The sequence below is a fragment of the Acromyrmex echinatior genome, chromosome 13, assembly GCF_024713525.1.
Source record: "Acromyrmex echinatior isolate Ae372 chromosome 13, ASM2471352v2, whole genome shotgun sequence".
In the NCBI taxonomy this organism is placed as follows: domain Eukaryota; kingdom Metazoa; phylum Arthropoda; class Insecta; order Hymenoptera; family Formicidae; genus Acromyrmex; species Acromyrmex echinatior.
Window position 1 is genome coordinate 12,084,084 of NC_141864.1, and position 20,204 is coordinate 12,104,287.

Genomic DNA, 20,204 nt, shown 5'->3' on the forward strand with positions numbered 1-20,204 from the left:
TTCGGTTTAAAAATATTTCACACTGTTAAAATTCATAATGTTTAATTATATCCAATTTTAACTATTTTTAATCATTTCTATAAGTCGGCATTGTTTCTCACTCAATATATATTAATTTAAATAAAACAATGTGGAATTAAACAAATTTAAATCAAAAAAATGTATTAAATTTGACTTAAATTTAGTTTATTATTTATTTTGTGCATTAATGTGGATATTGTTTACTTGGAAAATGACTACAGAAATGGACTGTTTTACATTTAACATATATAGAAATTAAAAATAACAAAATGTTATTTTAGCAATTGGATTATTATTAATCCTTTGACATCTAACAGTCGTGTTAGTTGGGAGAATTCCATTCTATATTGTCCGATGAAATCATTAAATAGTCTCGCAACCTATTCTAAAGTTTGGCAGTGTGATACGTGTATAAATAATGCACACGTCACTGCAGGAATTATAAGCAACATATCGATCGGAGCGTTGGAGATGGTAAAAAATAAAAAGGAAGAAGAAAAGAGAGGAAAGGCCTCGGAGACCACCTAATGCCACGATCGCAATGAGATAAATAATCACGATGGGTGGGCGCTGGCGCCTTCCTGAGCACGGCTTTCGAGTTAGGACCGCGCACCTTATGGAAGCCCATAGGGTGCCGTGCTCTCCGTCATTGCGTACCCCATAAGGTGGTACAGAGCTCCAGCCGCGTGTGAGAATCCATTCCGCGCGATTTCACAGGACTTGCGGGGGGGCCCCTCTTCCTTACCACCGAAATTCACCTTTTTTACTCCCCCCCCCCCCCCCCCGACAGCCTCTTTTCTTTTCTACGCTTCTTCGTGTTTGAAGTCTCAAGAACCCTATCGCGTAAACTCGAGCCTCCTCGTGACGGGCGAGTGCTGTCAAAATGAAAAATTAGGCTGTGTAAAGTATGTCTTTATTCGGCGTCTATATTCCAGTAACATTGGAATTATGAATGGGAACGTAATTGTTATATAATACAAGAGAGTTTGATTTCTATTTCTCAACAGCTGATGATTCTTATGTATTTTTAACTGCTTAAAACAGTTCCATCATTTTCACATATTTTGAGAAATCAAGGATATTATTTTTAAAAAGAACTATGAATTTAAATAATTTACAATTTTTTACTTCATTTATAAATCACGGAATAAAATACATCGGAATCATCATAGAATTCTTATACTCTTCAAAAGGAAGCTGAAATTCTAATCAAAACTTAAGAATTGAAATTTTGTACGTTTATGAATTTATACTATATATTACATATATAAGAAATTCAAAGCGAGAGATTCTAAAAATTGAAAGGTAATGTATTTTTTTGAAAATCATAATCTTTTTCAGTATAAAAGCCCTATAAAAGAAAGATTAATTATCATTGAGGAACAAAAATATTAATCAAAATTTGTTATAATTATTCGATTTTACCAAACCATTCATAATAATGTAATAATATTCCAACAAATTTTATCTATACTTTTAAATAATTTCAATACCAACTTAGATACTTCATTTTACTTAACGCAGTTCACAGAACTTGGTCGTCAACGCGAGTAATTTTCTCTGCGCAAAGTAGAGGCTTATTTTCTACGGCGCTAACCGAACGGTAACGGCACTTTTTCGTGGTCGAATACCCTGTTGAAAGTTTCCTGACCGGCGCTTTTGTAGCATTAGCCGCGGGTAACGACTCGCCTTGCGTACGAAATCGCCGTGAATTCGACAAGCGGAGAGTTTGATTGTTCGCGCGAATCGCAACACTGGGTGCGAAGAAGTGGAGTCGGAAAAAGCGATTGCACGCGATTTAAAAGCTCCAATGATCGAGACGGTCGTTATTCGCGACGTCATATAAAATAGGAGACTTAATAATAAATATTAGGAGACCTAGTAATAAAAAGGAGAAATAAAGTAACTACTAATTTAATTAAAGCAATTTGGTAAATTACTAGAAACTTACTTTTCTGCATTCTGGATGCAATTATAATAATTCACTAAAACGCAAGCAATCTAGCAAGAAAACAAGTATCGTGTGTCGCAGGCTTAATATAATCAATCGAGAAGAAAATGCACTTCTATAAGTCGGTTTTATCTTCATTATTTAAAAAAATCAATAGAAAGTAGACATAAAAGAGCTCAAATAAATTAAAAACGAAATAAAAACGATATAATAGGCTACAAACAACATTTGTTTTTTTATTACATTTGTATTTATTACATAATATTTATTATATAATAAATATAATAAATACTTATTTATGTTATTATATAAATTTTAGCATCGAAATCTTATCGATACGTATAATAGCATCGTATTATTTTTATTTTACTTTTTTTCTTTATTTCTTCTTTCTTTAAAAAAAAAACCTAATATCTATTTTGTCATAATTATTGTTTTCCTCAGTAGAGATATAAAATCGTCAAAAAGAAAGTTCCTAACCTCGAGATGATTCTCATGCCGAGCTGATCCTCGCGGACCTAAGCGTTCTCATCGGGGTCTGCGCGCGTGCGAGGTGGAGGATTAGGTGGAGGAGCCGGTTACGAGAAAGGTTAAATAGGTGTCGGGTGGCGGTAGTTCTCGAAAGGTGGGTGTACTCGTTAGTGTGTGAGCCCGCCTACCGTCCAATACCGTGGCTGGTTTCCCAGAGGACTCCCTGGTCTCTCTCATGTGGCTTTTCGTGGTCCCCTCTCTTTCCTTCTTCCTGCCGTCGTTTTCTGCCGGCACCACTTCACTGGAGAACTTCGACCATGTACGTGTGTGCGTACGTATGTGCCTGCGTTACGTGTGCGTGCATCGCTTTGCATCGCGCGCGATAATAGTCACGAGTGAGACCCCCTTGACGCGCGCGCTTCGTCTCAAGATCGTCCGAGATACCGGGTCGACTACTGACGAAGCTCGCAGTTCTCAAAGCATCGCGATCGACGAAGGATCGATCGGTGACTCGCGCGATCCTGACCAACCTGATGGGATTCAGCGAAGAGGTTCAATGCAGATACGGCTGTTATCGCAGTACATCAAATGCCTAATCACTCTCGATGAAAATCACAAAAACGGAATCAAGAGGGAATAATCGAAAGACACTTGGCAAACGAGTTGGATAAAATTACGCCGAATTTTGAGAAACGGAGTTACCTGTGTCTTGAGATTTTTGATGTGCAGTGTGTGATGAGAATTAAATTATTTTGAAGGAACAAGAACGCACACGCGCGAGTGCCTTAAATTGGAATTATCGAAAGCTACTTGCTAATTGACATCCGAAGCCACTTAGTTTTATAACGACATTTCAATTGATACGCTTTAATGATATTTGGATTGATATTTTCATTGTTGCCTTACCATAATGTGTTAGCAGATTTATCGATTTACGTGACCTGAACGCTGACGTTCTAAATCATTAAGGTACCTTTGTACCGATTTCAACTTATTTTAATACGAACAACAACATCAACAATCTAAATATTAATATTCATGATTCCATATTGATTAATTTGATGACAATAGTTCAGTTCGATATTTTGGACACGTGATCTGGACTTCTTGTTAAACCAAAAATCGATCAAGAATACAAAAAAATAATAAGGACAAGATGCTTTTCAAAGGCAACAGTTCACGGCTGGAATTGTTGATTGGAAAAATCCACGCACACAAGGAACCGTCACAGGATGAGCAACACAAATCTAAAGGTCTGTAGATGTACCTCTCTATCTCTCTCTCTCTCTCTCTCTCTCTCTCTCTCTCTCTTTCTCTCTCTCTCTCTCTTTCTCTTTCTCTCTCTTCCGTATCTTTATTTTCCTTTTTGCCTTTCTTCTATCTCCGTCTGTTTTCTATCTATGTATACCTCAAGTTCTACTACTTTTCCACGAAGTTTAGCATTATCGTCGCGTTCTTTCATATTATTTCACAACTTTTTATTCGCCACTGCAGAACGGATTCACGTGTGGAATTTTCCACCCGTTAAATTTGCAAAAATTTGACTAATTTGAATGACCAAAAATATAAAAAAATATTATTGAAAAGTTAACCGATACAAAAGTATTCTCATTTAAACTCGAATTTGGAATTCAGTTTATATTGATACGGGAGACAATTTAGAGAAGGCAACCTCGCTGCCTGACTGTATTTACATTTCTTGTACTTATTTGTTCCGCATGGTAGAAGGAATTTATTCATGCGCTAGTGTTTACTTAGCTTGGTGCTAAGTAACTCTGATATATCCTTCCTTTACTTCAAAAGTAATAAATTAATTAATTAATAAGATAATAATAAATAATTTAAATTAATTAATTTTAATTAATAAGATATTAATAGATAATTTAAATTAATTAACTTAATTTCCCAGGAAAAAGAAAAACTATTTTTCAACTTGACAACAAATTATTGACTAATCAAATATACATTTTTAAAAATTATCGAATTTTATTAAATATTTATTTGAATATGTACTAATGAAATATTTACTATATATAATATATATATTTATTTAACTTAAGTATAATAATTTTTTATTCTAGTTCTGTTAGAATTGCGTTTCAAGACCGAAGATAAATTCGCGCAGTTTTAAGGATTGGATATTAGTACATAAGAATTACATAGAATTATTTCAGCTCAACAGATCCAATTTATTTCTGAGATTTGTGATAATTTTTTTATTTTGAATAAATGTTTATTTACTATAAGTAAATATTTCGTTAGTATTATTTAAACAAATATTTAATAAAATTAAGTAAATTTTCTTTTCAGTATAATATTGGCAAGAAAAATATATTCTTAACATGATTAAATTTCTTCATTCATTAACATAATCTTTTTCTTGATTTTTGTTTCCAATCCTTAAAGATTACATGTATTTTTTAACAAAATGAAAGGATTATAAAAAAATTACAAATTTTTTTTATATTGTATTTGAAAGCATTATAAATACTTTGGAGGCGATTGAGGATCTGAATTAAAAATTATTTCAATAAGGATTAATAAATGTTTTTAAAAAATAATTAAGATGAAATGAGAAAATTTTCATTTGAATTATAAAATTGTATTATTAAATATATTAATATAAATATTTACTTTATTGAACTTCATGCGTATATAATGTTCATTTTTAACGAAAAGTACAAATTCCCAATTCCAGTCATTTTTGGAGAATCAAAGATTCTCTCTTTTTCTCTCTCTGTATATATATTTCTGTAATATATTTCTTAAAAAATCATTTGAAATCTTTTTGAATTGTGACGATTTTAACGATTTTTTATGAAGCTGAGTTAATTAACTTATTCATGATAATATCCTTTTGAAGTAAGGAAATGATATAGGGATTGTCATGATAAAAAGAGCAAGGGTTAGTGTATTTATAATTGCGTCTCATTTCACCATCTTTAGAATCAATACTTTTCGTGGTGATCTCTCTTTCGTCCCTCGTTTCTTATTTCTGGTCCCTCGCCTCGATCAGAAATCGCTGACTAATCGCACTCCGTTAAAGCAGACACGTGGCGACATTACACGTGCAGAATCCGAGCGTTTAAAACGCGATATGACATATGAAATTCATGATATTATCTAGTCTACTTAAACTTAATTTCAATGTAACTTAAATGTAACTTATCTAAATTCAGATATGATTAATTTAATCATATGTTAAGTTTGAGTCATACGACATATCAGCTAGCAGATTCGCTTGCTCAAAGTGTTCTAAAAATTACTTTCCTACTTTTTATTTTCCTTCCCAGTATTTATCTTTATGAATTTTCGATCTCTCGTTGAAGTCCTCAAATCGACTATTGCGTGTAAATTAAGCCCGAAGGCGAGCCAGCATGAATTATTATTACTTGCGTGAATCTCCCCGTGACAAATGTTCATCCTTATGCGATAAATAACTGATCTATAATCACATGCACGCATATATATGGCTTTTAAGCATACTACGATTGATGACGATCGCCAAGAACAAGTTGATACAAAATAGCTTCCTGACGAGCGCACTGTTAAACTTTGTCGCTAGTAATAGTAGCGATAATTTTACTGCATAATTGCGAGCGGACAGCGTGAATAATTACAAAAGACGTTACTTGGTGTCAAACATCAATGTCAATGCTTTGAAACGATTGTACGAAATCTGAACATATTGTTAAAGCAGTACAGTACAATTACCTTGTATTAATTTGTCGAAGTTGTCAAAGTGATTAGAAAAATATTTCCAACGATTCTAGAATCAAAATAATTTCAAGGAGATATTTCTAATTAACTTAAATCCAAGATGTCCCAAAATTCGTAACCCAAATATTATTATAGCAAAAAGGTTTTTGAAAAATTTAGTAAAAAAGTTATTTGTAAATTTTTATTTTAGGCAACAGTTTCTTAGATAAGGGTTTAAATATAAACTAAACGTTTAGATAGTCACCTGTGAATATTAGCGCGCTGGAGTGTGCGCTTACCAACGCTCACTAATACTACTGCACACGCGACTTATGGACAAATGGCTATCTATAAACGTGATCTGTAATTGACCATACTTAAACCTTTATTATCTCAAAAATTATTTAAGATAAAAATTTATAAATAACTTTTTTACTTAATTTTTTAAAAACTTTTTTACTATGATATTTTGAGCAAGACTCGGTAAAATAACTGACTTAGTTAAAATAAAAATACAAAATAAAATTTAAAAAGTATAAATAAAAAGTATAAAATAAGATCTAGAAACTTGCAGGGGTCGATAAAAAACTGATACGACTTTTTTAATAAAAAATATTAAAAAATTAATTTTAAAAATATAAATAATTAATTATATTTTTTAAATATAATTATTTAAAATATTAAATAAAAAATAGGTCAGAAAAAATTATTTAAAGTAATAAAACTGTTTTATCTTAAATAAAAAAATAAGACACTTATTTTGTAGTTTTCATTTTGAATAATTTCTTCTGACCTATTTCTTATTTATTATATTCACATATTCTAAGTAGAATTATTTTAAATACGATCGACCCTTAACTGATACGACTTATTTAAAATTGTAAGAGTCGTTAAAAAACTGTGACATACATTTCAAATAAAAAAGTATAAAATAGATTTGAAAAATTTATTTAAAATATATGATATAGATGATACGATTTTTAAGGAATAGAACATAGATAATATATAGATTTTAAAAAATATAAAAAATATATAATAGGTTTTGAAAACTTACTTAAAATATTAAATAAGAAATAAGTCAGAAGAAATTATTTAGAATAATAAATACTAAATAACTCTTTTATTCTTTTTTATTAAAAATACAATACATGTTTTAAATGACTTTTTCTTAAATACGACTGATAACCTGATTTTGAATTACGAATTTTGAAATCCTCTGTATAATAAAGTTTATTTATTTCAAATCTATTAATAAATCGAAACGGAATATAGTCGGATAACAGAATCCGCGATAGAAACCTTTTCTTTCTTAGATTGATTTAAAAAGTATTCACAAATGAGACATTAGTCGAAAAATTAGAACAGTACACAGGAGAAAATAAAGTGTTTGATATTTGTAACTATAATTGTATCATAAAATAATTATCAGGAGCTCCATCTTTATAATTATTGAGTATAGCTATAATGTATTACTAATTTTACATGCGTGCGTGTGTGTGTCTGTGTGTGTGTATATAGTTTTCTATAAAATAGTTCTACATAAAAAATTCTACAGTTGATACGTAAAATAATTATGAATATAGTATAGTAAAATAATTATTGTTAATAGCTCCACTTTTATAGTTATTAATGCTATATAAATGTATAAGTATAATTATTACTATTACTAACATTGTAGTAGTAATACTATAAAAATGGAATTTTTAATCATAATTATTTTACTATGCGCGCGCTATTACAATCACAAATACTAAATACTTCCAATATGGAAAAAGCAAAGAGGATATTTTCCCTATTCCCTATTGATGGAATATAAACCGTTGTCGCAGGTCCGTGTTACGCCACTGGCATGAAAATCCGCGCGAAGCGATCCGGCATAAGTCACAATTAACGAAGGCGTTAAGTCGGGGCCCCTATTAATAAGCGTCGTCGAAGCGCTCCTAAAAATAGTTCTAGGGGGCACAAAGCGACAACAGCACCGTCGACGGGATGCGGCACAGGTTGCCAACGCGTGCATCGGCAGCCTGCGCCGCTAAATGTGCCTATTTTCGCCGTGATGACACATCGTCGCCGATCGGACACGATCGCGAATTAAATAAGAGTTTCTCTCGAATTGAAAGGTCTCTTCTTCGAGTCACTCCCAACAGAAACTCTCATATAGCACAGATGGTATGTATAGTGTTCGTATGTTAACTGGACGCGTTCTCGCCATACATTTAGGAATTCCTGAAAATCACTCAATCAGAGGATTAGTTAAATATAACAATAACACAATAGACAGGAAATACATTTTCTATTTATAAGAATTGATTTGCTAAAATGCTTTTCTAGCTTTTGTACTAATCAGTCATGTTCTTTCACACCTAGACAGCCTTTCGCCAAAGTGACTTTCTCAGCGTCCACTCGAAGAACCATCGAAGCGTGTGAGTCAGTTGTAGTGCCAAATGAGTAAATGCTCGATGTAACGTGAAAAAATAAGTTTCTTATCCCTTCAAATATGAATCATGAATATCTGCACATATTTACACGATATATTATAAATTGCTTTATCTTTAAAAATTATTAATTTTCAAACAATAGAATAGAAAAAGCTACGAATCAAGCTAGGTTCTGGTGTTAGTTGAGGAATAAACATTTACTGCGTTCAGCAGAGAAAAACTAATCATTAACGCTTAGTGATTCTTTAATATATTTGGTCCTTACCTTTTTTTGCTGAATCTAAGTGTAGGAACTAATTATATTAAAGAATTATTAAGCGCTAACTGATTAATTTCCTCTGTAGAACGCAGCCATTAAGTTACAAAAAGAAACATGAAATAATGAAAATGTTACAAAGAACGATGTAAGATATGACAAACGTTTCTACACACACACTCTCATTAGATTATTTTTAGTATCGCGCGCGCGAATACAATGTGTGTAACAAAGATAAAAAACTTAAAAACAAATATTTATATATTAAAAAATGTATAGAAATTAATGACAATTTAATTATTTTGTTTGATGTTTTTCCTCTTCTGGAAATAAAAATATTTATTTTAATATCTTTTTCGTTTTTATCTTCTTATTTCATTAATTTCATTCTCGAGAATGATTCTTGAAAAAAACCCTAAAAATGCGATTTCCGATACGTATTCAAACCTCGTCTTTTGAGCGACACGATCATCACGATAATTCGCGCGGAAACGCGGAGTCTGGGCGAAGTCCTTCTAAGAGAGGAAGAGATCGAGCCTCATGAGGATGACGTGTGGGTGGAGGATACGAGCCATTTACGCAGCATCCATGACGGCGTACCACGATCGTCGTATCTCTCGTAATCTTCTGGGTGGCGGTCTCTCTCGCGCGCGTAGACTGGGATTCCGCAAAATCTCTTAAATCGACTCGTGGGTGTCGATCCATCGCCGGAGTCGAGGACAAATGAGGAAACGGCCAACTAGCCGAGTCATTTCCACCATTTACGCGGCGCGCCTCGCTTCGCTCTATCACGAAGTGCTCTCGGTGATCTCTCTGGTCTTTATTCCCGGCAATTATAAATTATTTGTGATTAACCGGCGTGACTATGCCGGAAGTAGCGACGCGACACGCTCCCTCAGCGACGTGGAGGAGATTAAGCCTGATTTTCAGTGACAGAGACGCGGGAGTTCCCTACTTGACCCGTTTGCTCCAAAGTTATTTGACGTTTCGCGCCAAAGTCACTACTTCCGAATCATTTCACGCATTTGGAAGGTGTTGGTTGCAATACATTCCGTCGAAGCACCAATGAATTATCGTACACTTTTCCATAATATGAATATTTCAGTTTCTTTGCGAAATGATACAGAAAGAATGATTTTGCTGAAATGATTTAAGTAAAGAGAATGATTTAAGTAAATATAATTATAAAATAATTTTGTTGGACCACCAAATAATTATGCAAAAATTCATGATGAGTAATACCTCAAATTTTTAACATTTTAGCAATTGGCTCGTATTTCACATAATTACTTAATGGGTGAATAAAATTATTGTCACAGATCTGTATCCAGCTAAATTGTTATATACTTTAAAAAATCATCATTTCCGTATACATGTAGTTAAAAATATTACAATAAGCTATCTAATTATAAAAATATATATTATTTAAACAAACATGTTACAATGTTTTGTAAGAATTACTTACTAGAAAAATCTCAAACGAGGCGTCAGGTAACCCTGAGTTAACGAAGAAGGCGACAATCCCACGAGATGTTCTGCCTGTTGAATGTAGCCTAGCACAATCAGGGGTCGTGCAAGACCGCAATCTTTTTCGAGCCAGTCAAGGCTCGGGGGTTAATGGTACGAGTTTTACTGTCTGCGCTCGTTACAAGAACGATATAAAGGGACACATAACAGGCGAGGTGAGAGATCCGTAACATTGTTACGCATACACATGACGAGTTCCTAAATCGTAAGTCGTCTCGAACGTAAAGCTCAGTCTACAATGCAAGCAAAGGCGTAGTTGTAAGTGGTTGCAGTTGTAAGAATTAACCAATCACAGGTGAATATTCTCCTCATATTCAACTATGATTGGTCAGTTTAACTGCAATCTTATAACTACGCTTACGCAATTGTAGAATGGGCTTATAAAAGCATTCTCTTCTTATGACACTCGCGAAGAGATCTTGAAAAATCTTCTAAAACTAAGATAGATAAAAAATTTGTTTATGATATCGAGACGATTGAGATTATTGAGATTCTTCTTCTATATTGATTTCAGAGGCCCTAGGAACCGGAAGTTCCTCGTGGCACAGCGAGGATGGCGGGCCCAACTCGCGTCGTGGCGGCGAGACGCCGTCCTCTTGCGCGACGCCGACATCGGCCAGCTTCCCGTCGGAACCCGAGGTTGATGTCGACGTCAGCGTCAATCCCGACGGCAATAACCCCGCTGCTCCGTATCCATGTCAATTCTGCGACAGAACGTTCCCGCGGCTCAGCTACCTGAAAAAACATGAACAGGTAAGAATGATATTCCTCGATAATTGGATATTCCCGGGCTATTAATAGCTCGTTATTGTTGGATACAAAGAATGCAAATGTACGTCTAATTCAAATATAGTTATTTGCAATGTAAAATGATTAGAGACAAAAATGTTAAGTCTGTAAAGAAGGATCAAGCGTTTAATTTTGTTTTGAAATGATAATATATTTCTTGTAAGACAATATTCTTAGATTATTATATGAATAATAAGGAGATTACTTATAAGAAGAAATTTCTATAATTTGATTTGAAAGGCTAAAAATTATATGATTTTCAAAAATGTTTTTAAAAGAAATAAATTAATATATTATATAATATAAAATTTTCTTAGACTTTATTTACATGTAAAGTAGACAGTTAAAAATATTTTTTGTGTCCTTATCACATAAAAAAAGGTACACATAATATGCAAGACGTATTAAAAATTTGTTTCTTGTCTTTGACACGCTTTCGTCAATTCTATCTGAGACAAAAAAGCCGAAAAAATTATCAACACATAGAGGTTATATTGGAAATAACACATAGAGGTTATTATTGGAAATAAAAAACCAATCGAAAATTGTTGCCAAAAAGCTGATTAACTGAATGTTATTTTACGTTACTTTTATGAACACTTTTAACAATATACTTTCGGAATTGCCAAATTTCCGAAAACACAATTTAGAAAAACAATTTTTTGGCCTGCCAAACTAGAATCTCCTTAAAGATAAATAATATAAGTTCAAACGTTTTTTTAGAAGTGCTGAGAAAATTCACATTTTTTCCTAGAATGCTTTATAATTATAAAATTTCTTATTTTTAAATTTCCAAAAAAAGTCATAAAGTAAAAAAAAGTTGAAATATTTTTTAGGAAATTTTATAAATTAAAAAAACACATAAAAACATTTTTTTTCATTTCTACAACAATTTTTTTGCCAAGATATATTACTAATTGTTCCTGCATTCCTATAAATACATTTCTTAAAAAATGCTGTGATTTTTAAGTCTCTCGCGTCCACTTAAAACTGCCTAAGACACAAGATCGTACGGAAAAAAAAATTAAACCGAAAGGATTAATAACATTCTTGACATTCATGACATTCGAACATTAATATGCGCATCGTGCATAAACCTCTTCTCTCTTTTCGCGCCATGTGAGAAAAAATTCGAGGTGTGATTCCGCGAGGTCGACGAGTCCTGTACGCGGGCAAGTTAACGCGTACATTTCCACGCCGCGAATGTCCTACGACATGCGAGCGCGAGTGCCATGTCCTGCGATGAAGAGACGCGTGGCGAGTTCTCTCCTTTGGATTTTTCTGTTTTGCATGGCGGTGGCATTAGCTCGTTCTTCCGCGTCCGAGGCCGGCCGACGCGGGTCATCATCGGGTCAGAATCTGTAGCGTTGTGTCCATAACAGGTTGTACCGGTTATCAGGTTATTCGTCCAGGTGGCGGCCGTCCCTTCAACCTCCTCTTACTTCTTCTTTCGCAACGCGAAAATCCATTGCTGTACATACACGTGCGTGTGTGTATGTGTGTATGTATGTATGTATGTGTGCGCGCTGTATAACGTGCAGATATGACTCCGATAATCAAGACGAGTACCCGAGTCTAGGCAGGCAGATAGCTGTCTATTTATGTTACGCACAATGCTGACTATGCTCTACCGACAATCGCAGCGAATAATCTCAATCCTTGTGAACCTATCGCGAAATTAACATTGACAGATTCACAAACGGCTGAATTTTGAAGATTCCCAATATATCATGAATTCAAAGATATCAAGATTAACCCTAGAACCTTATCGATATTGGATAATACTATTGGTATGTTTTTACATACGAGGAAGTGAGTCACCCTTAATACCAAATTTTCATACATCTCACACTTTTATTGACAACATATTTATAATGTAGACTTTTATAAATACAAATAATCTATAGGAACAGGAAATAAAGACCCATTACGGTCGAAGCTGGATTTTTAATGCTTAAATGATTCAATGTGAATTTATACACAGTAAAAAACATTTTGTATTTATGTTAAAAACAGTCCACTCAAATCCTTGTTAAAATTTTGTTGAATTTTTAATTTAACATAATTTTGATACATAATATGATTGTGTTATTTGAATATTTTGTGTTAAATTAAAATTTAACGTTTCTCAGTTAAAATAACACAATTTATAGGTAAGTAAACAAACAATAACATAAAAATAATGTAGTTTTAAAACATAAATTCTAAGAATAAATGAATAAAATGTGTGTGTTGATTTAATATATTATAAATGTTAATTTTATTGAAGAAATATGTTCTATGTACAACTAGTTACATATTTTATATGTAAAAAAGTATAGATATTTTGTTATTTTCTTTTTATAACAGTAAATATTTGTTAAATCTATATTACATATGTTAAATATCACAGAGGCATCGTCTAAATTAAAAATATAAAAATAATCTAATTTCAGTTAAATTTATCATTATAAATGTGTTAATTTAACGTAAAACTGTTTTTAAATTGTGTCAAAGTATTATGCTTCTTATGTTAATTTTTTACATAATATTTGTGTTATTTTTTAATATATTTATTTTATTAACACAAAAATTTGAGTGGACCGTTTGGAACATGTGAAATGTGTTAAATTTAACACAAACTTTTTTACCGTATATATACTATATATGTACATGTGTGTGTGTGTGTGTGTGTGTAATATTTGTAGTTATTTAATTACGCGTCGAATTAACTTTTTCGAACTTAAAAACGCAACTAAACTACTGAAATAACATCACAATTAAATTTTGATGCTCAATACAAATAATCTAATTATTAATTAAAAAGAAAAGAAAAAATAAACACACTATCAAATTCAATCTTGCTGACTACTGAAGGAATAGTATTTAATGATCTTGTTCACTTGTATGTCAAACTTACGTACGATGGCATTTTAGAATTAAACATCCAGAACTAAAAGAAATAGCGAAAAAAACAGCTAATAAGATTTAGTTATTTATCTCACATTCTTGGTCTTTCAGTGAGTTGACATTTTTATTTTAATTTACATCACTTTTAAGTTTACACAGAAAAAATAGTTTGTTAATAGCTATCAAATTTTTGTAGTAGTTATTTAAAATAGATTCAACCAAATTAACATAACTAAAACATAATTTTATCCTTACGGTCCTTTCTGTTTGGTCTTACTAAATTTTTGTGAAGATAAAATTACATTAATCAAAATTAGTTTGATTACATTAACCAAAACATTTGGTTGAACCTATTTTAGATAGCTATAACCAAATTGTTTTTTCTGTATATATGCCCAACATGATACTTATTTAGTTATTTTAATTTAAATTATTAATTCGCTTTCCTTGAATCTTTGGGAATGTTTCATTTCAAGAAAAAGTCACGATTTGTTTAAGACTGGGAAATAATCAATTATTTTTTTATATAATATTTTATATTAAATTAACAAATACAAAGGACTCTTAATGCTTAAAAACAATATAAAGAAAGAAAAGATATATAAGAGTCAGTTATAAAAATCGTAAAATATATTGGATCTATCATGAAGTTAGCAGATATTCTATTAATATAAAAATGACAGTTTCCGTAGCACTCTCTTTTCATAATTCTACAGTTCTATATAAAAATAAGAAAGTTTTGTATTTTTTTATACTATAGGTGGTGAACTTAATTCCTGCCATTTTTTTGTCTCCAAAATTGATTTGTTTCGAAGGGAAGAAGAATGAATACCTTCATCAAAGTAATTTCCTCCATTTTCTATTACTTTTTTCCATCTCTCCGGCAACAGAGTAATCCCACGACGGTAGAACGCGGTGTCTTTCGAGGCGATCCACTCATCGACCCATTTTTGGACTTCTTCGTAACTGGAGAAGTGTATGTCCGTAAGTGCGTGTTGCATCGATCGGAAGAGATGGTAATCCGACCTGGAGAGTACGCTGGATGCAGGAGGATTTCCCATTCAAGTTGTAAAATCGTCTGTTTCACGCTTTCCGCAACATGCATTATGCAACAAAATAACTTTGTCGATTGTTGGCTACGGATGATCTTTTTTGCATCAACTCGTCACTCAATCGGCATAATTGCTGTTTGTAGCAATCAGCTGTAACGGTTTCATTTGGACGCAAGAGCTTATAATACAGCACACCTTCCTGGTCTCACCAAATGCAGAGTAGGTCTTATGCCCGTGAATATTCCTCTTTGGCGTTGAAGCGGATTGTTGGCTGGGGTCCACCCATGATTTTTTTCCACTTGGAATTATCAAAATAAATCCATTTTTCATCGCCAGTCACGATGCGCCACAAAAAACTCTTTTTTCTTTGCCTGGCAAGCAAAAAAGTCGCGATAGACAAACGATTCAAAATGGCATTTTCTGACAACTCTGATAGCCACCTCTCTTCCTTATGAATCTTTCCCATGCAAGCGTTTTGAGACAATCTTTGGAGTAACATTTAACGCTTTCAACAACTCTAAAAGCGTTTGAGTTGGATTCTCATCAAGCAATTCTTGCAGCTCGACATCTTCAAATTTTTTCGACTGTCCTGAATGTTCTTTATCAAAATCACCATTTAGGAAGCGGAAGAAACCAAACTCTACATGTTCTTTCCGATGGAATTTCATCACCATACACTTCAATAATAAGCGATGCGCTGTGATTTTCTTGAGGTCAAAGTAGTGAAGAAGCACGTGTCGGAAAACAGTTTATCGCGGTTCATTTTCAATCAATTGGAAAATCGCTTTGGCGTTGAAAAATCTAACATGTGAGGATTGAATCACTTTCAGTGATATCTAAACTACAGAAGACATATGATTTCACATCGAAACTCGCCAGCACTCTCTAGCAGTGAGCGGCAGAAAATTAAGTTCACCACCAATAAAAGAACAAATACGAAAATATGGTATGCTACAGTTGGAAAAATGTGTTGAATTTAATATAAATAAAACCCAAACGGTCCACAAATTTTTGAATTAATTTTACATAACATGAATATGTTAGAAGGTAACATAAATATTATGAAAGAGAATAAATACAAAGAAAGATAACATCGACACAGTTTATAAACAAACCATGAAAGCATATTTTTTGTCAGAAAATTATTATAACATTTGTGATATATTAAATTAACACGAATTTTATTCATTTGTCTTAGAATTTACATTTTAAAATACATTATTTTTATGTTATTTGTTCACTTACTCATAAATTGTGTCATTTTTACACCAAAAAACATTGAATATCAATTTCACAAAAAAATCTTTAAATAACATAATCACATTATATTAAATTAACACTTGAATATGTTAAAAAATTCAACACAAACTGTTAACAAGAACATGAGTAGACTGTTTTCAACACAATTACACAAATTTTTTTATTGTGTAATTTCGCGAATCTGACATAATACTTTTTCTTCTAAAATACAAGAAAATGATAAATTTATTACCTTTATTACCTTTTTTACAACATTTTTCATTAGTTCTACTAGAGATCTACTAATAAATGCACTTTCAAGACAAAATTCCAACAATTACCAATTTTTATACATTTCAAATACAGAAACCAGCACGACACTTGGAGAAAAAGTCGCGCTTATTACTGCTTTAAAGCAGTGAATTTGTATTTTTAAAATAGTAAATTTGTGTTTCTCAAAATAGATAATTTGTTTTTAAAGCAGTGAATTTATGTTTGTAAAGTAGTGAATAATATCTATTACAATAAGAAATACAACGCATTCGCGGCATAGGGCATAAAAATGTGACTTCAGTGCGTGATTGCATCGCAGTATTTTAGGTCAGTCGTCAGAGATGAAAATGACAGCGAAAAAGGAAGAAATTCTTTACAAGTATTTTATGATTTTAATCGACAGTGAGATATAAAAAAATTAAATTTAAAAGTACTACAACATTAAAGAGGGCACTTGGAGGTAATTAAGCAATAAAGTTTTTTTTTATTTTTCGATTAAAACTCAAAAACGAAAAGAGATATCGAAAAATGATAAGCAAGCTTTTTTGTTGCTGCTGTAAATTTCTTAAAATGAGTTTCTAACGAGTTTTGTACTATGAATAGAACGGTTTGAAGATAAGTGAAATTTCTTGAAAAACCGGTAAAAATAGATATTTTTTTCAATTATTGCCTTCTACATCGTTTTGAGTGCATCGGAGAGTAAAAAGTGACATAAGATAATTTAAAGACATCTTATCGAAAAAAATGAGCTTAAATTGAATTCAATACGATTAATACTTCCAGAGTTATTAAGCTCCAAAGTAGGCACTTTTTTAGTAAAATTCGTCCATTTCGTATATTATCGTTTAAAATGTTTTTTTTTTCATATGTATGATGAATTATTATAATAATTAACAAATCTAACATTAATAAAATAAAAATTAGTTGTTTTATCAATGATGCAATGTAGAAAATTGGTGTTATAAGTAACTGGAGTAAGGAAAATAACTATAGCATAATAACAATTAGAAGCGCGCGCATTGTCGGATTTGTTTATGCAAAAGCTTGTTGAAGATTACACGTAAGTAACTTTTACAATTTTTTTGGTAATTTTGGTCTCAATATTTTTATACATTGACATTTGAATTATAAATAATATATCTGTGTACACATTAATTAAGATTATTATTATTATTAATTTCTTTTTACATGTGACCTTTACATTTAACCTCAAAATTTTTAATCTTATTTTCCATTTTTCATATTAGTTTGAACGTTTAATTTTCTATTGAGGCTAGAAGAATCATTTTTTTCTTCCCTGTAGTTAGTTATAACGTGTTATATCTCTATGTCATATCTCATGTAATATAGCAACACCTGCAAAACGTTTATGCTTGCGTTCGATTTGGATAAACATATTCAATTTAGCTTAATTTTTTCTTCTATCTTCATCACTCACTATTTATAGAAGAAAGTTAAAATAAAGGATGTGAGCGCTTAAACCAAACGCATAAACTTGCATTAACACTTTCTAAATGCTTTACAGGCTATGTTACATGAATATATGAAAAATCTAAGAAAGAAAAAATTTATTCGTTTATTCGTAATTGAATTAATTTCAAACTGATAAAAAACTTGTTTCACAAAAAATGTTACAGCCCTCTCTCTTAATGTTCAGATTGTTCGCTTTTATGTTGCGTACACAATATCAGCACTTACATATATATCATCAATATGGCATCAATTACTATTATACATATAACATCGACAATGTCGAAAAACTTTTAGTAAAATAAATAAATAACAAGATTAGAATAAATAAATTGTGTAAGCTTTCTTTCTACTATTGCATGATATAATATTCTAAATATAAATTGTGTTACTTTAATTATTGTTTCATTTTAAAAAATCTTCAAAATCTTTATTTCAGACAAACTAATTTTTATTACTTTGACTAAAAATATCTCGTGATCTAAACGCTATAGCTATTTTTTTTTCATTCATGCTAATCGATTTGTTTTAAAAAGTAACGTCAGAAATATCTTCTTTTCGTTGAAAGATTGGATTTTTCCTGTAAAGAGACAGATATAGAAAATGAATTGATAAAAGAATTGATTAGAGAAACGCTGATTACATATGTAACGTAAAGCGATCATTCTTAGTATTACCTTGCCTCATTGATGTAAAACAATTTATTTTTATTTTATTAATGTTAGATTTGTTAATTATTAATTCATTATATATACGAAAAAAAAAACACTTCAAACGATAATATGCGAAATGGACGAATTTTGTCAAAAAAGTGCCTACTTTGGAGCTCGATATCTCTGGAAGTATTAATCGCAGTTCAATTTAAGCTCATTTTTTTCGATAAAATGTCTACTTTAAATTATCTTATGTCACTTTTTACTCTTCGATACACTCAAAATGACGTTGAAGGCAATAACTGAAAAAGTACTTATTTTTGCCATTTTTTTAAGAAATTTCACTCATCTTCAAATCGCTGTATCTTCGGTTCTATTCATACAAAGCTCATTAGAAACTCATTTTGTAAGAAATTTTAGTAGCAACAAAAAAGCTCTCTTATCATTTTTCGATATCTCTTTTCGTTTTTGAGTTTTAATCGAAAAACCAAAAAAAAAACTTTATTGCTTAATTACTTCCAAGTAAATAATTGGCTCCCTAATTGTTGTAGCACTTTTAAATTTAATCTTTTTATACCTCACTGTCGATTAAAATACCTGTAAATAATTTCTTCCTTTTTAAAACCTCTGGCGACTGACCTATTTTATGGTTGTGACAGATTTCTTAACCTGAATAGTTGTCAACTTAAAATATTTCGATTCATAAAACAAAGCGACACTTTTTTCTTCTCAAATCTTTATTTTTACACAAAAACGCATCAATTCAGTGTATTTTTATCAAAATTTGAGATGAGCGGGCTCTTCTTAATATTTACCGTTAATTGTAATGGTGTTACAATATACTCTGGCGATGCGGTAATTTGAACTTCAAACTGATGTTGTAAAAATTTATATAAATATATTTGAAACCATAGACATAATAAGAATAGACTGAGCGTGAGATTTGAAATGTGAAGACTAGGTAGAAAAGGACAATGGATGCCGTATAGCTTTCTCTTTCTGATTAGGAAAGAGAAGGGGGAGGAGGGAGTAAAATGTAAATATCTTGCTCTCTGTTCTTTTTTACCTGATCTTCACGCCAAAGTAGAGGACACGCTCGGTCTATTCTTCTTATGTCTATGTTTAAAACCACTTAAAAATATAAAAAAAAACATAATTTGAGAAAACGTATTTTAGAATTAATAAAACGAAAACATGATAAAAAGCATTTTATTTGAAAGTTTAAAGCAAAAAAACTATAACATCGTAAATTTACACTTACGTGACTTATTTGAGCACTCTATATATAACTTCTTTTACACGCGCGATTGTCATGAGGTAAACGCAAGCCTCGATATCGACTGTTTTTGTTCTTCATATGATCAACTTATCATTAAAAAAAATATACGTATTATTACAATTAATCTCCATTACAACTGTCCCCAGTCTCCCTTACACTTAACATAATTATATTGCGTTACTTTTATAAATTATCTT

At 31.5% G+C, this 20,204-nt stretch overlaps 1 protein-coding gene across 1 annotated transcript in view; it reads left to right on the forward strand.

Annotated features, from left to right (window-relative positions):
* Positions 1-1,418: 1,418 nt before the first annotated feature.
* The window catches only part of L (zinc finger protein Lobe), an 84,481-nt gene continuing 65,695 nt past the window's right edge, over positions 1,419-20,204 (forward strand). Inside the window, exons 1-3 of the mRNA XM_087412654.1 lie at positions 1,419-3,412; positions 3,515-3,696; positions 10,878-11,116. Of these exons, the coding sequence (XP_087268780.1) occupies positions 3,600-3,696; positions 10,878-11,116 (336 nt within the window). The 5' untranslated portion in view covers positions 1,419-3,412; positions 3,515-3,599. The remainder of the gene's footprint in view (positions 3,413-3,514; positions 3,697-10,877; positions 11,117-20,204) is intronic.